We start from the raw sequence: 26013 nt of genomic DNA, 5'->3' as shown, positions 1-26013 counted from the left end.
TCCCACCCTAGTCAACAGCCAGTGGAATCGCGTCGCGCGAAATACAAAACCTCATAAATGCTATAACTTCAATTTCTCAAACATATGACTATTTTACACCATTTTATAGATACACCTGTCCTGAATCGAACCACGTCGTCCGATTTCAAAAAGGCTTTACAGCAAAAGCAAAACATTAGATTGTTAGGAGAGTACCCTGCCAAAAATAATCACACTGCCATTTTCAAAGCAACTAGCATGCATCACAAATACCCAAAACACAGCTAAATGCAGCACTAACCTTTGACAATCTTCATCAGATGACACTCCTAGGACATCATGTTACACAATACATGCATTTTTTGTTCGATAAAGTTCATATTTATATATAAAAACAGCATTTTCCATTGGCGCGTGACGTTCAGAAAATATTTTCCCTCAAATGGTTCCGGTGAATCAGCGCTACAATTTACAAAATTACTATTCGAAAACATTGGTAAAATATAATATTGTCATTCAAAGAATTATAGATTAACATCTCGTGAATGCAACTGCATTGCCAGATTTAAAAATAACTTTACTGGGAAATCACACTTTGCAATAAATGAGGTGCTATGCTCAGAAAAATAGGCTAGGCAATACAAGTTAGCGCCATCTTGGACTCATCTAAAATCAAATATACTATTGTAAATATTCACTTACCTTTGATTATCTTCATCAGAAGGCACTTCCAGGCATCCCAGGTCCACAACAAATGTAGTTTTGTTCGAAAAAGTTAATTTATGTCCCAATAGCTCCTTCTTGTTAGCGCGTTCCGAAGGCTACTCATAATGTACGAAGCGCGCGGGACTTGTCCTCACGAATGTGCAAAAAAAAAATGTTTTTATGTTCGTTCAAACATGTCAAACGTTGTATAACATAAATCTTTAGGGCCTTTTTCAATCAGAACTTCAATAATATTCAAGGCGGACGATTGCATTGTCTTACTAAACGTTTCAGAACAAGAGAGTACCCACGGGCACGTGCATCATAGTAGTATCCCTCTATGACAAACTTTCCAGGCCTCTCGTTCGGTCAGTTTTTACCGGAGAAGACTCAAACCACTTTGTAAAGACTGTTGACATCTAGTGGAAGCCTTAGGAAGTGCTAAATGAATCCTAACTCACGGTGTGTTTCATAGGCAAAGGGTTGAAAGTGATTCCACAAATCAGATTTCCACTTCCTGTTAGGATTTGTCTCAGGGTTTTGACTGCCATGAGTTATGTTATACTCACAGACACCATTCAAACAGTTTTAGAAACTTTAGAGTGTTTTCTATCCAAATCTACTAATTATATGCATATTCTCGTTTCTGGGTAAGAGTAGTAACCAGTTTAAATCGGGCACGTTTTTTTTATCCAACCGTGAAAATACGGCCCCCTACCCCCAACAAGTTAAGGACAACAAAGTCAAAGTATTGGAGTGGTCTTCACAAAGCCCTGACCTCAATCCTATAGAAAATGTTTTTGCAGAACTGAAAAAGCGTGTGCGAGCAAGGTTGGCCTACAAACCTGACTCAATTACACCAGCTCTGTCAGGAGGAATGGGCCACAATTCACCCAACTTATTGTGAGAAGCTTGTGGAAGGCTACCTGAAACTTTTGACCCAAGTTAAACAATTTATAGGCAATACACTCAACTAGTATTTGGTAGCATGTAAACTTCTGACCCACGAGGAATGTGATGAAAGAAATAAAAACTGAAATAAATCATTCTCTCTACTATTATTCTGACATTTCACATTCTTAAAATAAAGTGGTGATCCTAACTGACCTAAGACAGGGAATCTTTACTAGGATTAAATGTATTTGGCTAAGGTGTATGTAAACTTCATACTTCAAATGTATACATACATACATGCATGCATGCATGCATGCATGCATGCATGCATACATACATACATACATACATACATACATACATACATACATACATACATACATACATACATACATACATACATACATACATACATACATACATACATACATACATACATACATACATACATACATACATACATACAGTGGATATAAAGTCTACACACCCCTGTTAAAATGCCAGGTTTTTGTGATGTAAAAGAATGAGACAAAGATATATCTTGTCAAACTTTTTCTACTGTTAATGTGACCTATAATGTGAACAATTCAATTGAAAAACAAACTGACATCTACGAGGGGGAAAAATGAAAAATAAAAACCTTACAATAACCTGGTTGCATAAGTGTGCACACCCTCTTATAACTGGGGATGTGGCTGTGTTCAGAATTAACCAATCACATTCAAACTCATGTTTAAATAGAAGTCATTACACACCTGCCATCATTTTTAAGTGACTCTGATTAATCACAAATAAAGCTCAGCTGTTCTAGTAGGACTTTCCTGACATTTTCTTAGTTGCATCTCAGAGCAAAAGCCATGGTCCGCAGAGAGCTTCCAAAGCATCAGAGGGATCTCATTGTTGAAAGATATCAGTCAGAAGTAGGGTACAAAAGAATTTCCAAAGCATTACATATACCATGGAACACAGTGAAGACAGTCATCATCAAGTGGAGAAAATATGGCACCACAGAGACATTTCCAAGAACTGGACGTCCCTCCAAAATGTATGAAAAGACGAGAAGAAAACTGGTCAGGGAGGCTTCCAAGAGGCCTACAGCAACATTAAAGGAACTGCAGGAATTTCTGGCAAGTACTGGCTGTGTGCTACATGTGACAACAATCTCCCGTATTCTTCATATGAATGGGCTATGGGGTAGGGTGGCAAGACGGAAGCCTTTTCTTACAATGAAAAACATCCAAGCCCGGCTGAAGTTTGCAAAAACAAACATCAAGTCCCCCAAAAGCACGTGGGAAAATGTGTTATGGTCTGATGAAACCAAGGTTGAACTTTTTGGCCATAATTCCAAAAGGTATGTTTGGTACAAAAACAACACTACACATCACCCAAAGAACACAATACCCACAGTGAAGCATGGTGGTGGCAGCATCATGCTTTCTTCAGCTGGAACTGGGGCCTTAGTCAGGGTGGAGGGAATTATGAACAGTTCCAAATACCAGGCAATTGTGGCCCAAAACCTTCAGGCGTCCGTTAGAAAGCTGAAGATGAAGAGGAAGTTCACCTTTCAGCACGACAACGACCCAAAGCACACATCCAAATCCACGAAAGCATGGCTTCACCAGAAGAAGATTAATGTTTTGGAATGGCCCAGCCAGAGCCCAGACCTGAATCCAATTGAACATCTCTGGGGTGATCTGAAGAGGGCTGTGCACAGGTGTCCTCGCAATCTGACAGATTTGGAGCGCTTTTGCAAAGAAGAGTGGGCAAATATTGCCACATCAAGATGTGCCATGCTAATAGACTCCTACCCAAAAAGACTGAGTGCTGTAATAAAATCAAAAGGTGCTTCAACAAAGTATTAGTTTAAGGGTGTGCACACTTATGCAACCAGGTGATTGTGAGTTTTTTTATTTTTCCCCCTCAAAGATTTCAGTTTGTTTTTCAATTGAATGGTTCACGTTATAGGTTACATTAAAGGTGGAAAAAGTTCTGACATGATTTATCTTTGTCTCATTATTTTACATCACAAAAATCTGGCATTTTAACAGGAGTGTGTAGACTTTTTAAATCCACTGTACATACACACATACAAGAGGACAAGTACATTAGTGTCTAGTTTGAGAAACGGATGCCTCACAAGTCCTCAACTGGCAGCTTCATTAAATAGTACCTGCAAAACACCAGTCTCAACGTCAACAGTGAAGAGGCAACTTCGGGATGCTGGCCCCCACGTTACAATTGCCACCAAGTGGGTTAACCCTACTGGCGGGATGCGTAGGGTGTTTGCATTTCACACCAGCGACCTGGGTTTGCTTCTCTGCCCTGCCGTTTGATACACAATTGTTGCTACACAGTGTAGACTGCGTATTGTTAGTTAGCGCAGCCTAGATGGTTTAGAGATCTACTATGACTTAGGTGTGCAGTGTTTTTGTTGTATTTTGATGTCTTTTCCTTAATTTTATGTATGTACTGGTTTCTTCATGTCCACAACAAAATTAACAATGACCATCTCTTTTACAGATGAGGGATCTGTCTCTGAGTCTAATCATCATGATGATCAACCTGACTTTGTCCCCCTGTCCTCACCTGCATCAGATGAGGATTTGCTCCCTCAGTTTCATCCACAAGACGAGGTTGATCTTGAACCCCAGACCCTGTCTGCAACAGGCCAAGACAAACGAGACAGGCAGCCCTTCCGCTGTTCTCATTGTGGAAAAGATTTCAAGATGAAATGTTTATTGAATAAACACTTTCGGACCCATTCAAAACCCTATAGCTGCTTGCAGTGTGGGAGATGTTTTAGCTTGAAGAGGCGGCTTGAGGAACACTCCATGACACATTCTGGAGAGACACCCTTCAGTTGTGCCGATTGCGACGCAGTGTTTCGCCAGAAACCTGCTTTGCAGTCACACATGAAGCGTCACAAAATAAAGAAAACGGTCACATGCACAGTTTGCGAAAAAAAGTTTCTAGGGGAAACAGGACTAGAGAGGCACAAGTGTAGTGGTGATGCACAGAAGACATTCAGCTGCTCTCTTTGCCCAAAGATCTTCAAGTGGAGACGAAGACTGGTCGATCACGAGGCTACGCATTCAGGGGAGAGGAAGTATTGCTGTGAAACCTGCGGCAAACTTTTCTTTACCACTTCAACCTTAGCTGTCCATAAGAGGAGTCATATAGAAAAGGATCATAGCTGTACTGTATGTGGCCAACGTTTCAGCGATGCACCTGCTCTCAGAAAGCATATGGTGGTCACCCATCCTGGAGAAACAAAAGAAAAATATTTTGTTTGCGACGTGTGTGGCAAATGTTTTGGCCGAAGGTGCCATCTCAAAAGCCATATGACTCTACACGGGGCAGAGAAACCTTTTTCTTGTGATGTTTGTGGAAAGAAGTTCAGTCAAGGTGCTAATCTCAGCAGACACAAGAGAACTCACACAGGCCAGAAATTGTATTGCTGTGACGTTTGCGGTAAAAGGTTCACCCAGTCCGGAACCCTGAAGATCCATAAAATAAGGCACACTGGTGAAAGGCCTTACAAGTGTGATGTCTGTGAGAAAGCTTTCTTTGAACCTTCCTCCCTCCGGAGTCACAAGAGACGTCACCTTACACTTCAGGAAAAGATGCAGTCTGGCCCTAAGCTACAGTCTGGGCCAATTCAGCCGTCTGGGCCAAAGCCATATGTCTGCAATCACTGTGGTAAAGCCTTCTATGTGAAAGTTTCTCTGGATCAGCATGTGCGCATTCACACAGGAGAGAAACCGTTCAAGTGTGACATTTGTGGGGAAGGTTTTAGGTATCATCATTCACTTAAAATTCACAAGGTCACTCACACAGGGTTGAAACCATATTACTGTAAAGTTTGCGGGAAAGGGTTTATGTATAATTTCCTTAAAGTTCACATGCGCACTCACACAGGCGAGAAACCATTTGAGTGTGATCAATGTGGTAAGAGGTTCAGCCAGAAAGGTCATCTAAAATCTCACGAGCGTGTGCACACTGGTGTCAAAGCATTTGTGTGCAAAGACTGTGGGAATGCCTATGCCTGTAGACACAATCTAAAAGTCCACAAGTGCAAGTACAACTGGAAACCAGCTCCTGGAAACAGTGCAGAGGATTACTGAAGAAACAGGTCTAAGATCAATGGCACAGGGCCTCTGAATAATATGACAGTATGAAAATATTGGTGCTCAAGAACTTACTACACTAAATGAAACAACCTCAAGGTGTTTATGTTGAAAAAGTGACCTGCGTGACATTCCACCTTAGGAAAAATCTAATATTTTACAATTGCAGTTAGCTTTGGGCTCTTAAGTACATTTAATAAACCTCTATAGTCAAACTTCTCTACTTGAATGTTTATACTTAATGAGTGTTATTGTTTCCCTTTAATCTGTGTCCACAGATCTTCCTTTCTTAGAAAAAATGCACAATATCAGAAGATAAAATCACTCAAAGTTATGGGTGAACTGGGAGAGCGCAATGGTCCTCTTTTGATGAACTAATACAGAGCCAGATAATATAAGGCAACCACATGTATCAGCATTTGGCTTTGGTAACATTTTCTGAACACCCTCTTCTTCCTTATTGTCAGCTCACAAGATCTGAATTTTTCACTGTTTGTTTGAAATACTTATGACCAATTTGGTATGTTTATTGTTCAAACAAATTACACAAAATAGAGGCCCTTGATAGGACTGTATTAGGTGTCCTATAACATGTTAGAGCCTACATAAAGCAGTCCCAACACCTTACCACTGCTACACCTGGCTATCAGCGGAGCCTTGTCTGGCAGCGAAACCGTTAATTCAGCCTCATATACTGCCTTTTAAAAAAAGAACATAGCTGATATGGCTGACTTGCTTAAACAAATGTGGTTTCTATTGACAATTGAGATGTACTAACTATGGCATAAGGGGACGACAAGCGGATAAGAGGCCATCTAATTTTGATTAAGACGTTAATGAGCGAGCTAGGACAGACGTCGTTAATATAACTATTTTTTTCAGCACTTTTGATATGTACAGCGACATAATTCAGAACATGGGACAATGAAAGCTCTTACAATATTTGATTATGTTTCTCAAAAACAGGTTATAGGCTACGTGTGCATCACCAAGTCAGAACAGTAGGTGAAATTAAGAGGTGAAAATAGACCAAATTATTAGGGTGAGGCACATGGGCTACTAACAGCTTCCTACACCACATACACTTAGTATTACTTTCTTAGCTACAGTATACGTCTCCCTGGCATACAAAATAATTTATGCAGCAGCATACAAGACATTTGTGGACTCACCTTATTGTGATGTACTCACTTGAACAGGAAGGTGGCGCGGCGGTCCTTCGTGGTCAAATTTTGTCAAAGTCTGACATTCTCTGGATTTATGGTGCTTTCAAGACAGCTGGGAACTCTGGGGGGAGGTTGAATCATGATGACGTCCGTGTTCTTCCGGTCGTAGCTCTATAAAGAGGCCCGAGTTCCCGATTTACAATTCCGAGTTGGATAAAAGTTCAAAACGTATTTTCAGTCGCAGCTCGTTTTCCCCCGAGTTCCCAGTTGTTTTGAACTCACTAAAGTCAGATTCTGCACTTCAGAATTAACAGTTGTTTTGAGGGGCCTCCCACGTGGTGCAGCGGTCTAAGGCACCGCAGTGCTAGATGCTTTACTGCAGATACTGGTTCGGTACCAGTTATTTTGAGCGTGGCACAACTCATGCTTCATTGACAGCATGGCCAATGTTGAATGTTTAATTTTAAACTAGGAAAAGAGACCACACAGCCACTACACTGACTAGCAGGCTAATGATTGCTTTGCAATGCTTGCAGTTAGCCACTGATTCCTTCCAAACCACTCATTGTTTAATTTGCGATTTCCAACTTGTTGTGTAAAGTTTGTCCAGTGGCCGATGAGCACCATCTATAATTTATCTTCATATGACAAGGATTAAAAGGGATTTGCCAGTAGATTGTCGACTGCTAGCTAAGATTTTGAAGGGATGATTTTGACATGATCAGTCCAATCAAAGCCACTGTAGATATATGATTTGACGTTATTTTATTTGTGGCCAATGACCTTGAGGCTTCTTCGATGGGCACTTATTTTACTCTATGGCAGCACCCAAGGGGCTTGAATTTCTGAGCTCTACCCTTAGACTTGGCGGTGACATGGTGTCCCTATGCGACAGAACACTGATCCAATCACAGCTCAACCTTCTGTATTTTCTGGTGGCTTGTCCCACCACCACAGAAAGCACTGAGCTAGGCTGAAACACCTGCATTTTGGAGCTCCCTTACTCAAGAAAACAAAAACGAGACCATATTTGTATGCGGCTTTATCAACTCAATGATATATATTTCTTTACATTGTCTGCAAACTGATGTGACATGTATTAATGCCAAAATAACATGCAAAACAGTCAAGCCTCCTCCCCAAAGAATTGACGGATCGCCACTGCTCTGGAGGCATGAAGAGACAAAATTGAGCTCTGTACCGTATCACCTTGCTCCTCGCAAGTTCTGTAACAATGCGGAGGGTTGCGTATAGTTCTGCATTGAAATTATTGGTTGCTGGGAGGTCCTGTATAAACACAAACTCACTTCCTTCACAACAGTGATCTGCTGCTCCGCGATGCGCAAGAAGTATGAATGCCCTGACTTCTGCAGAGGCCATATCACCTTAAATGCTTCACGCCAATGCAGACGTCAGAATGACTATGGAGCGCTTTGATAAGGCGGTGAACTCGGCAATTTCCCTTCAAAATAGAAGTTCCCCAATGACGATGCAAAACAATTATACAAATGGTAGAAATTGGCAACAATGTATTAGAAAATGTCAGCAGACTTAGAATTTTGTTTAACAATCTAAAAAAAAAAACTGAAAAGTTAATAGCACAAATAATGTTATAGCATTGACAACAGCATTAATATGAATGATTATATAGCTATGGTAACAACAGTAATACGAATAACAAAACATGATTTATAATGCTACTGTTTACTAGTAATGTTATAATTATAATCAACTTTTAGAAATATCGCATTTAAATCCCATTGTTTTTCAGCCCATTGGTATTGCATGATGTTCAGTACGTTTTTATATTGGACATACATAGCCTATTGCACCGTACAACATTTTCTGTTCGTTGTGTCGCAGTACATTTTACATATTGGTCATACATACTGCATCAAACACAATGTCCTATATATTATGTCACAGTAAAAGCACTAATGCTTTCCAAACCCAGAATTTACACCCCCAAGGTTGTCATTGCTATTATTGTGGCCATTTAAAAGTGGGAAATCAGCTTATATCCAAATATTTGCATATTAGATATAGGTTTTATTTACACATACGTGTGCATAGGGGATCCCTATAACATGCATTGACTCCTAATGAGCATATCTTTTTGGAGGCGCAAAAAATATGAGAACACAATAGCTCAATCTGTAACAAGGATCCATGCGACTGTAATTCCAAAACGTTGGGAGACAGGAAGCAAGTACAGGGTCAGGATTTAATAATAAATATGTACATGAAATTAAACAAGAACAACGTCTGGACAACAGAAAAAAAATAACATCAACGCAGACACGGGAATGGAAGTGAAAGATCTAGGGGAGGCAATCAACGACGTGATGGAGTCCGAGTGAGTCCGCGGGAGCAGACGTGACAGGTGGCTATGGTTCAGCCTGAGACGGAGGTGATGGACGCCTCGGCCATAATAGGCTTCATTCATTTTTGTTTGTAACGCCAGCAAGCACACTGTTGGAATTGTTCATTTAAATGTGTAAAAAGGCCCAACCTTTCTGATCTTCAATAGGATAATCTAGCTAATTAGACGGGTATGTCAGTCTGTTACCACTTCATTAAACGCCAAACCAGATGTCCATTGTGTCTAAGTATCCATCTCTATAAAGTCGGTCATTAAGCAAATCACCTGTTGATGGTCAGAGTTTGGCACTATTAAGGCAAGTCAGAAACATGTTCAAATCTTGTGGGGAAGCAACGTTTTATTTAGAATTGGAACAAACCAAAAGTATCCAAGCGCAAAAAAGTAGAAAGACATTTTTGTCTCTGTGAAACGAAGCAAACATTTACCAAACAACATCAATTTATAGAGTAGAAACTCAGCGCTAGGCTATAATATAACTGCCTTCAGCAAGTATTCACACCCCTTGACTTTTTCCACATTTAGATGTGTTACAGCCTGAATTGAAAAAGGATCACGTTTGGATTTTTTTTTGTCATTGGTCTACACAACGTTTGATTGTTTTTTGAAATCCGTACAAATTACTGAATAATGTCTTCCCTGTGGCTCAGTTGGTAGAGCATGGTGTTTGCAACGCCAGGGTTGTGGGTTCGATTCCCACGGTGGGCCAGTACAAAAAAAAAATGCATGAAATGAAATGTATGCATTCACTACTGTAAGTCGCTCTGGATAAGAGCGTCTGCTAAATGACTAAAATGTAAAATGAATAATATGAAATGTCTTGAGTCAATAGTTATTGAACCCCATTTGTTATGGCAACGGTATAAATGTGCTTAACAAGTCACAAAGTTACATGGACCAATAATAATGTTTAACAAGATTCTTGAATGACTACCTCTTCTCTGTACCCAACACATACAATTATCTGTAAGGTCCCTCAGTTTAGCAATGCATTTCAAACACAGATTCAACCTCAAAGACCAGGGAGGTTTTCCAATGCCTCGCAAAGAGATAGATGGGTAAAACATTTTTTTTTTTAAAGCAGACAGCGAATATCGGTTTGAGCATGGTGAAGTTACTAACTACTCTTTGGATGGTGTATCAATACACCCAGTCTACAAAGATGCATGCATCCTTCCTAACGCAGTTGCCGTAGAGGAAGGGATTTCACCATGAGGCCAATGGTGACTTTAACACAGTTACAGAGTTTAATAGCTGTGATAGGAGAAAACTGAGGATGGATCAACAACATTGTAGTTACTCCACAATACTAACCTAATTGACAGTGTGAAAAGAAAGAGTGTACAGAATAAAACATATTCCAAAACACGCATCCTGTTTGCAACAAGGCACTAAAGTAATACTGCTAAAAATGTGGCAAAGCAATTCACTTTTTGTCCTGAATACAAAGTGTTATGTTTGGGGCAAATCCAATACAACTAATAACTGAGTATCACACTCCATATTTTTGTACTTTTTTTTTTCTCCCTTTTTACCCCCCCAATTTCGTGGTATCCAATTGGTAGTTACAGTCTTGTCTCATCGCTGCAACTCCCGTACGGACTCGGGAAAGGCGAAGGTCGAGAGCCATGCGTCCTCCGAAACACAACCCAACCTAGCCGCACTGCTTCTTGACACAATGCACATCCAACCCGGAAGCCAGCCGCACCAATGTGTCGGAGAAAACACCGTACACCTGGCGACCTGGTCAGCGTGCACTGCGCCCGGCCCGCCACAGGCACACTCCATATTTTCAAGCATATTGGTGGTTGCATAATGTTATGGGTATCCTTGTAATCGGAATGGAGCTAACCACGGGAATAATCCTAGAGGAAAACCTGGTTCAGTCTGCTTTCCACCAGACACTGGGAGTTTAATTCACCTTTCAGCAGGACAATAACCTAATACACAAATCTACACTGGAGTTGCTTACCAACAGTGAATGTTCCCAAGAGGCCGAGTAACAGTTTTGACTTAAGTCTACTTGAAAATCTATGGCGAGACCTGCAAATGGTTGTCTAGCAATGATCAACAACCAATTTCACAGAACCTGAAGAATTTTGAAGAGAATAGGCAAACGTTGTACAATCCAGGTGTGGAAAGCTCTTAGAGACTTACCCAGAAAGACAACTGTAATCACTGCCAAAGGTGCTTCTACAAGGTATTGACTCAGGGGTGTAAATACTTATGTAAATGAGATATATCTGTACTTAATTTTCAATAAATTTGCAAACATTTCTAAAAACATGTTTTCACTTTATAATTATGGGGTATTGCATGTAGATGGGTGAGAAAAACAAATCAATTTCATTGATTTTGAATTCAGGCTGTGACTCAACAAAATGTGGAACAAGTCAAGGGGTATGAATACTTTCTGAAGGCACTGTATGTCTGTTCAGGTAGGAGTAATGTAATTTGGGGAAAACATATTTTGAGGCGAAATATTTTTTTTTCGGGATGCTGTAGCACTCACAGCAGCCCTACTTCCTGTGGCTATGAGAAGCAACACAAAAAGTAGCAGTAAAGGGTGAGTGTATTTATTGTTGTGTGTTCCCAGTGCACATTTAAAACACAACTATTCTGTTTCCTGTGTAACATAAATAACACAACACTGTAAAAATGTTTGTTGTTGCTACAGTCAGATGATTTATCAAACTGGTTTCTTCTGCATGTGCACAGCAACAACCACAATGACCCTCTCTGCTACAGATGAGGGATCTTCTTTTGAGTCAGATTATCAGGAAGAGGATCCTGGCCTTGCCCCCCTGTCCTCACTTTCATCGGAAGATGGATGGCTTCCTGAGTTTGATCCCAGCGAGGATCCTGACCTTGACCCTCAGGCCCCATCTGGATCAGACCCAGGTAGGGACGAAGAAGATTTCCAATGTGGGGATGCGGCCAATGAGGGGCCCCTCATCTGTTCCCATTGTGGAAAATGTTTCAAGAAGAAATGTTTGACAAGACATCTTCAGTCCCATACAAAACCCTACAGCTGCTCAGTGTGGGAAATGTTTTTATCTGGCCAAACAGCTTGAGGAATGTTCTATTAAAGACCTAGAGAAAGCCTTCAGTTGTACCGATTGTGATGCAGTGTTTTGCCATGAATGTACTTTGCAGTCACACACGGAGGGTCACAAAAGAGGAGTCGGTCACATGCACAGTTTATGAAAGAAAGTTTGTAGAGGAAAAAGACTTGAGGCACAAGTGCATTGTATGGAAGACATTTAGCTGTTCTTTTTGCCCAAAGATCTTAAAAGTCCAGAGAAGTATTGGCTTATCACGAGGAAACACATTCAGAGGAGAGGAACTATTGCTGTGGAACCTGTGGCAAGATGATCTTTACCGCTGTGTCTTTAAAAAAAACATCACTCGTAAAGAAAAAAAGGACGTTTCAGCGATGCACCTGCTCTCAGAAAGCATATGGTGGTCACACACCCTGGAGAAACGAAAGAAAAAAGTTTGGTCTGCGATGTGTTTGGAAAATGTTTTGTCAAAAGGAACCATCTGAATAAACATGAGGACACACAAGGAAGAGAAACCTTTTTCTTGTGACATTTGTGGCAAAAAGTTTCATTCTTCAGGTAGTGTCAAAAGACACAAGATAACTCACACAGGTCACCCAATCCGGAATCCTAAAGAAACATAAAATAAACAAGCATACTGGTGGTGAAGAAAATACTTCTTTCAAGTGTGAGATTTGTGAGGAAGTTTGTTCAAGTTGTTATACCCCCCACAATTATATGGTCACTCACACAGGGAAGAAATCATGTCATTATAGCATCTGTAGGAAAGGTTTCTTTAGCGATCATCTTCTTAAAGTTCACATGCACATTCACACAGGGGAGAAATCATTTGAGTGTGATCAATGTGGGAAGATGTTCAGCCATCGACGTCATCTGACGTGTGCACATTGGTGTCAAAGCATTCACGTGCTACATCTGTGGGAAGGCCTATGCAAATAGACAAAATCAGTGCTGCTAAATGGAAGTAATTTAGAACCACCCTGTCAATGTACAATGCATTTTTTATGGACCCATTTCATGTTGATCCTGGTTGGTCCCTGGATGGGAGACCAGATGCTGCTGGAAATGGTATAAGAGGGCCAGTAGGAGGCACTCTTTCCTCTGCTCTAAAAAATAATAATATCCCAATGCCCAAGGGTAGTGATTTCGGACATTGCCCTGTGTAGGGTGCTGTCTTTCGGATGGGACATTAAACGGGTGTCCTGGCTCCTGACTCTGTTGTCACTAAATATCCAATGGCACGTATTGTAAGAGTAGGGGTGTTAACCCTGGTGTCCAGGGTAAATTCCCAATCTGGTCCTCATACCATCATGGCCACCTAATCATCCCCAGCGTCCTTTTGGCTCATTCATCCCCCTTCCTCTCCCCTGTAACTATTCCCCAGGTTGTTGCTGTAAATGAGAATGTTCTCAGTCAACTTACCTGGTAAAATAAGGGCAAATAAAAAGAACCCAAATATAAACATGTTCCCCCACATGAAGGGGAAAAATAGGGATAAGAAAATGATCTGATTTGAATGTTATGGCTGTACTCAGACAGTGCAGTGGCTCACTCTATCACAATGTCATTGTGTTACTGTGTCACTGTGAATGTATTGATCCTGCAAATTCTAATCTGAGACATTCATGTCGTTGGAGTCTGTTATTGATTTTCTACTCATTCTCAATCTATATATCAGCTCAATTTCCAATGTCATCCGGATACTTTATTTTTTTTCACTGAGGTTATGAATTTCATTTCTGAAGCGAATATCTGAGCAAATTACTTTTTTTCTCTCAAATTATTTGCATTGATATCTAAATGAGATCAATGTTTCCCTGTTCTTGTGTTTTTGTTGACACTCAAATACCAGAGAAATCAAATGAGAGAATTTGTCATTTTACCCCAGCATTATTGCTTCGGCTTTAAATGCTAATATTCTGTATAAATAAAGCATAGACAAATGAGTCTGTATGCATTTATCCTCGTCTCTTCTCCAAGTCACACTGTATTGAGCTAGCTCTCTTAGCATATTTTATGAGATCTCTGGCAACATATATGAGTGCTGTGGGATTTAAAATGCAACAATATTGACATTGTGCAATTAGATGGGGGTCATTAGGTCTGCTGCTATTTCAGATGGGGAAAACCCAGACCTCATCTTCCCTGGAATGCTGCCACACACACACACACACACACACACACACACACACACACACACACACACACACAAATGAAAGGGAGATGGGGTGGTAATGGTGAAACGGGAGGAGTAGGTAATTGAACAGATGGGGCACTGGGCAGCCTGGGGATTACAAAGCCTGGCATTGCTGAGCCTGCCTGGTTGCTGTAGAACAAATATCTGTCTGACTGGAGGATGGATGCCTAGGCCTCAACCAATCCTCATCTAGCTAGGGTTATCCCAACCAGACTCTGGTCTCTGTCTGTTTTAACAACCTGGTCTCATAGACTAGACGTAACATAGTAAATGTAAATCCGGGACACTCAAATTAGTATGATATGTTACATTTGGTATGGTTACCTCTTACATCTAGACGTTCCGCTAGCGGAACACCTGCTCCAATATCCAATGATAGGCGTGGCGCGAATGACAAATTCCTCAAAAATCCAAAAACTTCAATTTTTCAAACATATGACTATTTTCCACCATTTTAAAGACAAGACTCTCCTTTATCTAACCACACTGTCCGATTTCAAAAAGGCTTTACAGCGAAAGCAAAACATTAGATTATGTCAGCAGAGTACCCAGCCAGAAATAATCAGACACCCATTTTTCAAGCTAGCATATAATGTCACAAAAAACAAAACCACAGCTAAATGCAGCACTAACCTTTGATGATCTTCATCAGATGACACGCCTAGGACATTATGTTATACAATACATGCATGTTTTGTTCAATCAAGTTCATATTTATATCAAAAAACAGCTTTTTACATTAGCATGTGACGTTCAGAACTAGCATTCCCACCGAACACTTCCGGTGAATTTACTAAATTACTCACGATAAACGTTCACAAAAAACATAACAATTGTTTTAAGAATTATAGATACAGAACTCCTCTATGCACTCGCTATGTCCGATTTTAAAATAGCTTTTCGGTGAAAGCACATTTTGCAATATTCTAAGTAGATAGCCCGGCATCACAGGGCTAGCCATTTAGACACCCACCAAGTTTAGCCCTCACCAAAGTCAGATTTACTATAAGAAAAATGTTATTACCTTTGCTGTTCTTCGTCAGAATGCACTCCCAGGACTTCTACTTCAATAACAAATGTTGGTTTGGTTCAAAATAATCCATAGTTATATCCAAATAGTGGCGTTTTGTTCGTGCGTTCAAGACACTATCCAAGGGTGACGAAGGGTTACGCGCCCGACGCGTTTCGTGACAAAAAATGTCTAAATATTCCATTACCGTACTTCGAAGCATGTCAACCGCTGTTTAAAATAAATTTTTATGCCATTTTTCTCGTAAAAAAGCGATAATATTCCGACCGGGAATCTGTGTTTTAGTTCAAAGAGAGAGAAAGTAAAAACATGAGGTCGCCCCGTGCACGCGCCGCAGTCTGATGGTCCCCTGATAGAGCACTTACCAAAGGCGCTAATGTTTATCAGCCAGCGGCTGGAATTACATCATTCAGCTTTTTCCCGGGTTCTGAGAGCCTATGGGAGCCGTAGGAAGTGTCACGTTACAGCAAAGATCCTAAGTTTTCAATAAACAGAGCCAAGAAGCTCAAGGAATGGTCAGAGAGGGTACTTCCTGTACAGAATCTTCTCAGGTTTTTGCCTGCCATATGAGTTCTGTTATACTCACAGACACCATTCAAACAGTTTTAGAAACTTTAGGGTGTTTTCTATCCAAAGCCAATAATTATATGCATATTCTAGTTTCTGGGCAGGAGTAATAATCAGATTAAATCGGGTACGTTTTTTATCCGTCCGTGAAAATACTGCCCCCTATCCATTACATTTACATTTAAGTCATTTAGCAGACGCTCTTATCCAGAGCGACTTACAAATTGGTGCATTCACCTTATGATATCCAGTGGAACAACCACTTTACAATAGTGCATCTAAATCTTTTAGGGGGGGGGTTAGAAGGATTACTTTATCCTATCCCAGGTATTCCTTAAAGAGGTGGGGTTTCAGGTGTCTCCGGAAGGTGGTGATTGACTCCGCTGTCCTGGTGTCGTGAGGGAGCTTGTTCCACCATTGGGGTGCCAGAGCAGCGAACAGTTTTGACTGGGCTGAGCGGGAACTGTGCTTCCTCAGAGGTAGGGAGGCGAGCAGGCCAGAGGTGGATGAACGCAGTGCCCTTGTTTGGGTGTAGGGCCTGATCAGAGCCTGAAGGTACGGAGGTGCCGTTCCCCTCACAGCTCCGTAGGCAAGCACCATGGACTTGTAGCGGATGCGAGCTTCAACTGGAAGCCAGTGGAGAGAGCGGAGGAGCGGGGTGACGTGAGAGAACTTGGGAAGGTTGAACACCAGACGGGCTGCGGCGTTCTGGATGAGTTGTAGGGGTTTAATGGCACAGGCAGGGAGCCCAGCCAACAGCGAGTTGCAGTAATCCAGACGGGAGATGACAAGTGCCTGGACTAGGACCTGCGCCGCTTCCTGTGTGAGGCAGGGTCGTACTCTGCGAATGTTGTAGAGCATGAACCTACAGGATCGGGTCACCGCCTTGATGTTAGTGGAGAACGACAGGGTGTTGTCCAGGGTCACGCCAAGGTTCTTAGCACTCTGGGAGGAGGACACAAGGGAGTTGTCAACCGTGATGGTGAGATCATGGAACGGGCAGTCCTTCCCCAGGAGGAAGAGCAACTCCGTCTTGCCGAGGTTCAGCTTGAGGTGGTGATCCGTCATCCACACTGATATGTCTGCCAGACATGCAGAGATGCGATTCGCCACCTGGTTATCAGAAGGGGGAAAGGAGAAGATTAATTGTGTGTCGTCTGCATAGCAATGATAGGAGAGACCATGTGAGGATATGACAGAGCCAAGTGACTTGGTGTATAGTGAGAATAGGAGAGGGCCTAGAACAGAGCCCTGGGGGACACCAGTGGTGAGAGCACGTGGTGCGGAGACAGATTCTCGCCACGCCACCTAGTAGGAGCGACCTGTCAGGTAGGACGCAATCCAAGCGTGGGCCGCGCCGGAGATGCCCAGCTCGGAGAGGGTGGAGAGGAGGATCTGATGGTTCACAGTATCAAAGGCAGCAGATAGGTCTAGGAGGATGAGAGCAGAGGAGAGAGAGTTAGCTTTAGCAGTGCGGAGAGCCTCCGTGACACAGAGAAGAGCAGTCTCAGTTGAATGCCCAGTCTTGAAACCTGACTGATTAGGATCAAGAAGGTCATTCTGAGAGAGATAGCAGGAGAGCTGGCCAAGGACGGCACGTTCAAGAGTTTTGGAGAGAAAAGAAAGAAGGGATACTGGTCTGTAGTTGTTGACATCGGAGGGATCGAGTGTAGGTTTTTTCAGAAGGGGTGCAACTCTCGCTCTCTTGAAGACGGAAGGGACGTAGCCAGCGGTCAAGGATGAGTTGATGAGCGAGGTGAGGTAGGGGAGAAGGTCTCCGGAAATGGTCTGGAGAAGAGAGGAGGGGATAAGGTCAAGTGGGCAGGTTGTTGGGCGGCCGGCCGTCACAAGACGCGAGATTTCATTTGGAGAGAGAGGGGAGAAAGAGGTCAAAGCACAGGGTAGGGCAGTGTGAGCAGGACCAGCGGTGTCGTTTGACTTAGCAACGAGGATCGGATGTCATCAACCTTCTTTTCAAAATGGTTGACGAAGTCATCCGCAGAGAGGGAGGAGGGGGGAGGGGGAGGAGGATTCAGGAGGGAGGAGAAGGTAGCAAAGAGCTTCCTAGGGTTAGAGGCAGATGCTTGGAATTTAGAGTGGTAGAAAGTGGCTTCAGCAGCAGAGACAGAAGATGAAGATGAAAATGTAGAGAGGAGGGAGTGAAAGGATGCCAGGTCCGCAGGGAGGCGAGTTTTCCTCCATTTTCGCTCGGCTGCCCGGAGCCCTGTTCTGTGAGCTCGCAGTGAGTCGTCGAGCCACGGAGCAGGAGGGGAGGACCGAGCCGGCCTGGAGGATAGGGGACAAAGAAAATCAAAGGATGCAGAAAGGGAGGAGAGGAGGGTTGAGGAGGCAGAATCAGGAGATAGGTTGGAGAAGGTTTGAGCAGAGGGAAGAGATGATAGGATGGAAGAGGAGAGAGTAGCGGGAGAGAGAGAGCGAAGGTTGGGACGGCGCAATACCATCCGAGTAGGGGCAGAGTGAGTAGTGTTGGATGAGAGCGAGAGGGAAAAGGATACAAGGTAGTGGTCGGAGACTTGGAGGGGAGTTGCAATGAGATTAGTGGAAGAACAGCATCTAGTAAAGATGAGGTCAAGCGTATTGCCTGCCTTGTGAGTAGGGGGGGAAGGTGAGAGGGTGAGGTCAAAAGAGGAGAGGAGTGGAAAGAAGGAGGCAGAGAGGAATGAGTCAAAGGTAGACGTGGGGAGGTTAAAGTCACCCAGAACTGTGAGAGGTGAGCCATCCTCAGGAAAGGAACTTATCAAGGCGTCAAGCTCATTGATGAACTCTCCAAGGGAACCTGGAGGGCGATAAATGATAAGGATGTTAAGCTTGAAAGGGCTGGTAACTGTGACAGCATGGAATTCAAATGAGGAGATAGACAGATGGGTCAGGGGAGAAAGAGAGAATGTCCACTTGGGAGAGATGAGTATTCCAGTGCCACCACCCCGCTGGCTCGATGCTCTAGGGGTATGCGAGAACACGTGGGCAGACGAGGAGAGAGCAGTAGGAGTAGCAGTGTTATCTGTGGTAATCCATGTTTCCGTCAGCGCCAGGAAGTCTAGGGACTGGAGGGTAGTATAGGCTGAGATGAACTCAGCCTTGTTGGCCGCAGACCGGCAGTTCCAGAGGCTGCCGGAGACCTGGAACTCCACGTGGGTCGTGCGCGCTGGGACCACCAGGTTAGAGTGGCAGCGGCCACGCGGTGTGAAGCGTTTGTATGGCCTGTGCAGAGGGGAGAGAACAGGGATAGACAGACACATAGTTGACAAGCTATAGAAGAGGCTACGCTAATGCAAAGGAGATTGGAATGACAAGTGGACTACACGTCTCGAATGTTCAGAAAGTTAAGCTTACGTTGCGAAAATCTTATTGACTAAAATGACGAAAATGCTAGCTAACTAACACTAACACTACACTAATCAAGTCGTTCCGTTGTAATGTAATAGTTTCTACAGTGCTGCTAGTCGGTAGAGGTTGGCTATTATACAAAAGCAACTTAGTAGCTAGCTAACATAACACTAATCAAGACGTTCCTTTGTAATGTATTTAGTTTCTACAATGCTGCTCGACGGTAATAGTTGGCTAGGTATGGAACAATGGCGTCGCGGGGGACGGAAATAGCTGGCTAGCTAACCTCGATAATTACTAAACTACACAATTATCAAGCTATGACAAAGACAACTATGTAGCTAGCTAGCTAACACTGCACTAGTCAAATCGTTCCGTTGTAATGTATTAGTATCTACAGCGCTGCTAGTCGGTAACGGTTGGCTAGCTAGCAAACCCACTAGCTAGCAGTGGGTTTGATGACTAGGTGTGTTGACTAAGTCTGGAGTCTGGACAAGGTGTCGCGTCGCGGCTGGCTAGCTAACCTCGATAATTACTCTAAACTACACAATTATCTTAGATACAAGGACAGCAAAGACAACTATGTAGCTAGCTAACTAACACTAACACTACACTAATCAAGTCGTTCCGTTGTAATGTAATAGTTTCTACAGTGCTGCTAGTCGGTAGAGATTGGCTAGCTAGCAGTGTTGACTAGCTAGCAGTGTTGACTACGTTAGGAGGACGACAAAATAGCTAGCCTCGATAATTACTCTAATTACTCTAAACTACACAATTATCTTTGATAGCTAAGAAAATTTGCTCAGATAAAACAAACCAAACCGTTGTAATGTAAAGAAGTGTAATATTACCTGTGGAGCGAAGCGAAGTGCGACTGCTCGCTCCGGACCGGAAGTAGGTTAAGACAGAAGGTTACTGGTTGGATGGGTGGGCGTATAACATCTAGCAACCCAAAGGAAGCGGGTTCGAATCTCATCACAGACAACTTTAGAATTGTAACCAATTAGCTACTGTTCTACTACTTTTAAGCTACTTAGCTAACCATTACCCTAACCTTAACCCTTTTAGCCATCCCTTCCCCTAACCTTAACCCTTTAATATAACTCCTAACCCCTAGCATAGCTAATGTTAGCCAGCTTTTTAGCATTACCACCTAGCCACCTAGCTAACGTTAGCCACAACAAATTGTAATTCGTAACATATCATACGAAATGGATGTGGACATCCACAAATGAATACATCCCATACGAAATGTAAATATCATACTAAATGGGGTGTCTCCGATTTACGTACAGAATAACATAAAATACTCTGAGGCAGCTTTTCAGATGGTCTAAATGGTGTTTATGGCATTATGTCTTCTGAAAGGAAATTCCTATCATAATGTGTAGTGTTTCTTTAGAATCTTGTCTTAGTGATTTAAAGGGAAATGGTGTGCCTGTGCCTGCCAGTGTGTGTGCGTGTGTGTGTGTGTGTGTTTTACACGCAGCTATTGACCTCGTGAGCAGTTATTTTTATGGTGACCTTTCAATGACCCTGACCTGTTGTCATCCTGCATTATCTGTGCACATTCTTATAATTTGTTGAACCAGAAGGTCATTGTTGCCTTAATAGGAATAAATATTATGAAATACAGACATCACCATATCAAATGGCTATAGCTACATCAAACCTCAATTTGTCAGGGCTTGGACTCTACAAGGTATGGAAAGCGTTCCACAGGGATGCAGGCCCATGTGCTTCCCACAGTTGTGTCAAGTAGGCTGGACCATTCTTGATACACACTGGAGAATGTTGAGCATGAAAAACCCAGTGCTGTTGCAGTTCTTGACACACTCAAACCGTCACGGCTGGCACCTACTACCATACCCCATTCAATGGCACTTACATCTTTTGTCTTGCCCGTTCACCCTCTGAATGGCACATACACACAATCCATGTCTCAATTGTCTCAAGGCTTAACAGTCCTTCTTTAGCCTGTCTCCCCTTCATTTACACTGATGGAAAGTGATATCAATAAGGTATAATAGCTTTCACCTGGATTCACCTGGTCAGTCTGTCATGGAAAAAGCAGGTGTTCCTAATGTTTTGTACACTCAGTGTATAACACTGTATTAATGTGTGGGACGTTCACTGTATTACAAGGAACAACTACTGTAGCAAGTCTATTTCGCTCCAGCAGCTAGCACAATCTGTCCATTCACAATTCACTTGTGGGAACATGGCAGCGCTCAGCACCTGACAACAGAAATAATTGGCCTCTACTATTCAAGAGATTGTTCGTGAGGAAATGACCTATGCCCCTCTACTTGAAATTAAAACGGGTAAATTAGTCTCGTGCACTGCTCACTTCTAATGAATCACTCGAAAAGCATTCCTGTATATTAAATGTGCGGGTAACAGGACTTGAAGCTGATGTGGAAGCAGGCAACCCAACTTCCTTCATGAGCAATCTTTTCTATGAAGTGTTTGGGCAGGAGAAGCTGGGTCCCATGCCGCTGATAAATATTGCGCACCGCACGGGGTCCTTTCCGCAATGGGTCCCGGTGAATGATTGTAAGAATCCACAGTTTTGAAGTCAAATGGGCAAATTGTTGGCCACGCAGCAGTATCAGGGACTCTGACCTATGCTGAGAAAAGGTTCAGCATATACCTAGATCTGAGTGCCGAGATGCTGAAACAGAGGGCGACTTACAACGAGGTGAGATCACAGCTATGCAAAATACAACACACATTTTCCACTGCCAAGGAGGCTCAAAACGTCTTAGAGAAACATCAAGCTCAACACACAAGGGAACGAGCTGACAGATCAAGGCTAACTCCAATTTGACTGGCTCAATATTCAGGTATGCTATCCATGCACAATCACGCAGCCTTGCCTATGATGCTGCCCTCGGGATAAGACAATGATGAGGACACCCCTTCAATTGGGTAAAAGGAACAACAGGGCATACATTTCACTGGGGACGGGGGGCATGCCCCCCCACATTCTGAAATTATATTTTTGGCCCCCCCAATGTTTCATCCCCTCTTGATTGGGGTGAAGTTACACCTGTGTGTAGCTACCACATCCAGGTCAGCTCCAGCTTCTAATTATCTGTCAGATAGTGATATGAGGTGGCTATTACTATCTAATAGCAGTTGTTTGCCTGGAAATATATTCTAGCCTTTGTTTTGTCATGTTTCAGAAGTAAATTATCCTGGCAAGTTTTCGCAATTTTATGTACCGTTAGAGAGAGAGCTGGCCAAAAGTAGGCTTACATTAACTATTATTTTTGCCACAAACTAGACTTGAATCAAATGATGAAACCATCGGCCAAACGATTGAAGATTGCACTGAAAAAAATGTCAGAATATCAATGTGAGTTGTATTAGTCAGTATGTCAATGTAACGTTATGGATCTGTCAGTTTCCCTAGCAAATTCCCTACTTTTCACACTGACACAGTTATAAACAGCTCTAAAGTTGCAGGCTTCACTGTCATGGTGCACAGTGGAGGTCTGTGTAGGACTAATTTCTTCATCCTGCTCCAGTCAGCATCTGCTGTCTTTGTCCCGACTCCCACCCGCTACCGCAAGAACTGGTCCCAAACCCAACCGCAGTCCTGCAATGTTATTATAGACGTATGTGACGTAGCTCACTTGCCAGCCATGGTCCCAGAAATTTTGCGACCCTATAGGCAATATCAAATGCGCAAAAATAACTTAAGAAATAGGTTAAATTACCAGAGATTCTCACATGGCCCTTACATTATATTACAGGGCTATATCAGCCAATATGCTAGATGTAGTTTGAAGAGAGCAGAGTTGGAGACACGTGTACTTTCTCTTGAACTATTTTTATAGTCTACCTTTTAGGGACGTTTTTCAGATGGAGAAATAGACCAATATTTAGGCAATGTAGTAAACTATAGCCTAATCATAGGCCTATTTAGGAAGTTAATTTCCTTGGAAAGATAACTGCCCAGTGGCTTTTCTGCCCATGTATACATATGCTATAGCCTACTCTAATTGAGACCACACTTGTAGCTGATCTCGCAGGTATGGCTACTGAACTGGAAGCAGCAAGAATGAGGACAGCGACACTTGCTACGTTTTGCATAGTCCTATAGGATATAGTCTACCTGTAAGGGCACAAGGCAAGACCCAGATGTAGACACAGGAGGCAGATGGTTAGAGTTCAAGATGTTTATTAACCAACCAAAAGGGGTAGGCAAGAGAATGGAGGTGGTCTTGAGAAGAACCGCCCTAGCTCTTTTCCAGGTACGCCGACAGCGGTGGACAAAGATCTGGGCTGAAGGTACGTTGACCTCAACTTCTTGCTCTGGGAAGAGCGGGGGCTGATTCCCCTTTCGAATGCTCCATGGGGTTAGTCCAGTAGCCAAGCAGGGGAGAGTGTTCCTGGCATATTCCACCCAGACCAGTTGCTGACTCCAGGTGGTGGGGTTACTGGCAACCAGACACCGGAGTGCCGTCTCCATGTCTTGATTGGCTCGCTCTGACTGGCCGTTGGTTTAGGGATGAAACCCAGAGGACAGGCTGGCTGGTGACCCAATAAGAGTGCAGAACACCTTCCAGGATTGGGATGAGAACCCCGGTCCAAGACAACGTCAACCGGGAGTGAATGGATACAGAAGACGTGCTGCACCATAAGCTGGGCCGTCTCCTTGGCTGAATGTAACTTAGAAAGAGGGATGAAATGGGTGGCCTTGGAGAATCTGTCCACCACTGTCAGGATGATGGTGTTGCCATCTGACGGAGGAAGCCCAGTGACGAAATCCAGAGAAATATGGGACCAGGGGCGATGAGGGACAGGAAGTGGCTGTAGGAGGCCAGACAGAGCTTGCCGCATAGTCTTGCTTTGAGTGCATATCATGCATGTGGCGACGAAGGCCGAGACCTCAGGAACCATGATAGGCCACCAGAAGTGTTGACGGAGGAAAGCCAGGGTCCGACAAGTATCAGGATGACAGGTAAGCCTGGAGGAGTGAGCCCATTCCAGGACCTGAGACCAGACCGCATCAGGCACAAACAGACAGTTAGCCGCCCCCCCCTTCCCCCCAGGGTCAGACTGGGAACGCTGAGCCTTGCGGACCAGAGCCTCAATTCCCTAAACTGAAGCCGCCAAACAAGAGGCAGGGAGGATAGTCTCAGATTCAGAGGGAGTAGCAGTGGAACTGTATAGACGGTAGAGAGCGTCCGGCTTCACGTTTTTGGACCCTGGGCGGTAGGAGATGGTGAAATTGAACTTAGTAAATAACAGGATCTGCCTGGAATTAAGTCGCTTTGCTGTGCGGAGATATTCCAGATTTGTGTGGTCGGTCCAGACCAAAAATGGATGTTCAGCTCCCTCCAGCCAGTGTCTCCACTCCTCCAGTGCCATCTTGACCACCAGGAGTTCTCGGTTACCCACATCGTAGCAGAGTTGAGTCGATGGACAGGAAGGCACAGGGATGAAGCTTTTAGTCCTTGGCAGATCGCGGGGACAGGATGGCCCCCACTCCAACATCAGAAGCATCAACCTCAACCACAAATTGACGGGACGGGTCCGGGTGGATGAGGATGGGTGCTGTTGTGAACCGATGCTTCAGGTCCACAAAGGCTTTGTTGACAGCTGGAGACCATGTAAACGGTACTTTGGGAGAGGTGAGTGCAGAGAGGTGGGCCGCCAGAGTGCCGTAACCCCGAATGAAACGGCGGTAGAAGTTAACAAATCATAGGAAACGTTGCAACAGCACCCTGGACGTGGGAGGAGGCCAATCCACCGCTGCTTTCACCTTTCCAGGATCCATCTGGACATTTCCCTCAGCAATGACATATCCCAGAAAGGAGATGGTAGAGCGGTGGAACTCACACTTCTCTGCTTTCACGAACAATTGGTTCTCCAGGAGGCGCTGAATGACCTGTCTGACATGCAGAACATGTTCTTGGGCAGACCGGGGAAAAAACTGAATGTCGTCAAGGTATACGAACAAACTGGTTTAGCATGTCCCGGAGCACATCGTTTACCAGGGCCTGGAAGACAGCGGGGGCGTTGGTGAGTCCAAACGGCATGACCTCGTACTCATAATGTTCGCTGGCTCTCCTTCGCGTATCCGAACCAGGTGGTAGGCATTCCAAAGGTCCAGCTTGGAAAAAATGGTGGCCTTCCTGGAAAGGTTCAAAAGCTGAGGAGAGGTAGGCGGTAACAATTATTAATTGTAATATCATTAAAACCCCGATAGTCAATGCACGGACGCAGGGTCTTGACTGCCGGCAGGAGAAGCAGATGGACAGCCCCAGTAGCCAGAGACTCCTCTATGACCTTGGTCTCCGGCCCAGATAGAGAATATAACCTACCACGAGGTGGTGTGGTGCCTGAGAGGAGATCAATGGCACAATCATAAGGATGATGCGGGGGAAGAGAAGTAGCCCGTGCCTTGCTGAAAACCTCCAAGAGGTCGTGGTACTCTGTGGGGATGGTAGAGAATTCCGAGACTTGACTTAAGCCCTGAGAAGGCTGTCTCGGGGGAGGCTGCGCTGCTTTGAGGCAATGGGAATGGAAAAACGGACTGCAACC

General features: G+C 43.6%; 1 protein-coding gene across 1 annotated transcript in view; it reads right to left on the bottom strand.

Moving 5' to 3' along the window:
• The window catches only part of LOC115200806 (protein PELPK1-like), a 32877-nt gene extending 7369 nt beyond the window's left edge, over nt 1–25508 (bottom strand). Inside the window, exon 1 of the mRNA XM_029763935.1 lies at nt 25464–25508. Within this exon, the coding sequence (XP_029619795.1) occupies nt 25464–25508 (45 nt within the window). The remainder of the gene's footprint in view (nt 1–25463) is intronic.
• Between the last annotated feature and the right edge of the window lie 505 nt (nt 25509–26013).

The sequence above is a fragment of the Salmo trutta genome, chromosome 10 (genome assembly GCF_901001165.1).
Source record: "Salmo trutta chromosome 10, fSalTru1.1, whole genome shotgun sequence".
NCBI lineage: Eukaryota > Metazoa > Chordata > Actinopteri > Salmoniformes > Salmonidae > Salmo > Salmo trutta.
The sequence above is the reverse complement of the archived record's forward strand: the minus strand, read 5'-3'. Positions and strand labels throughout refer to the sequence as shown.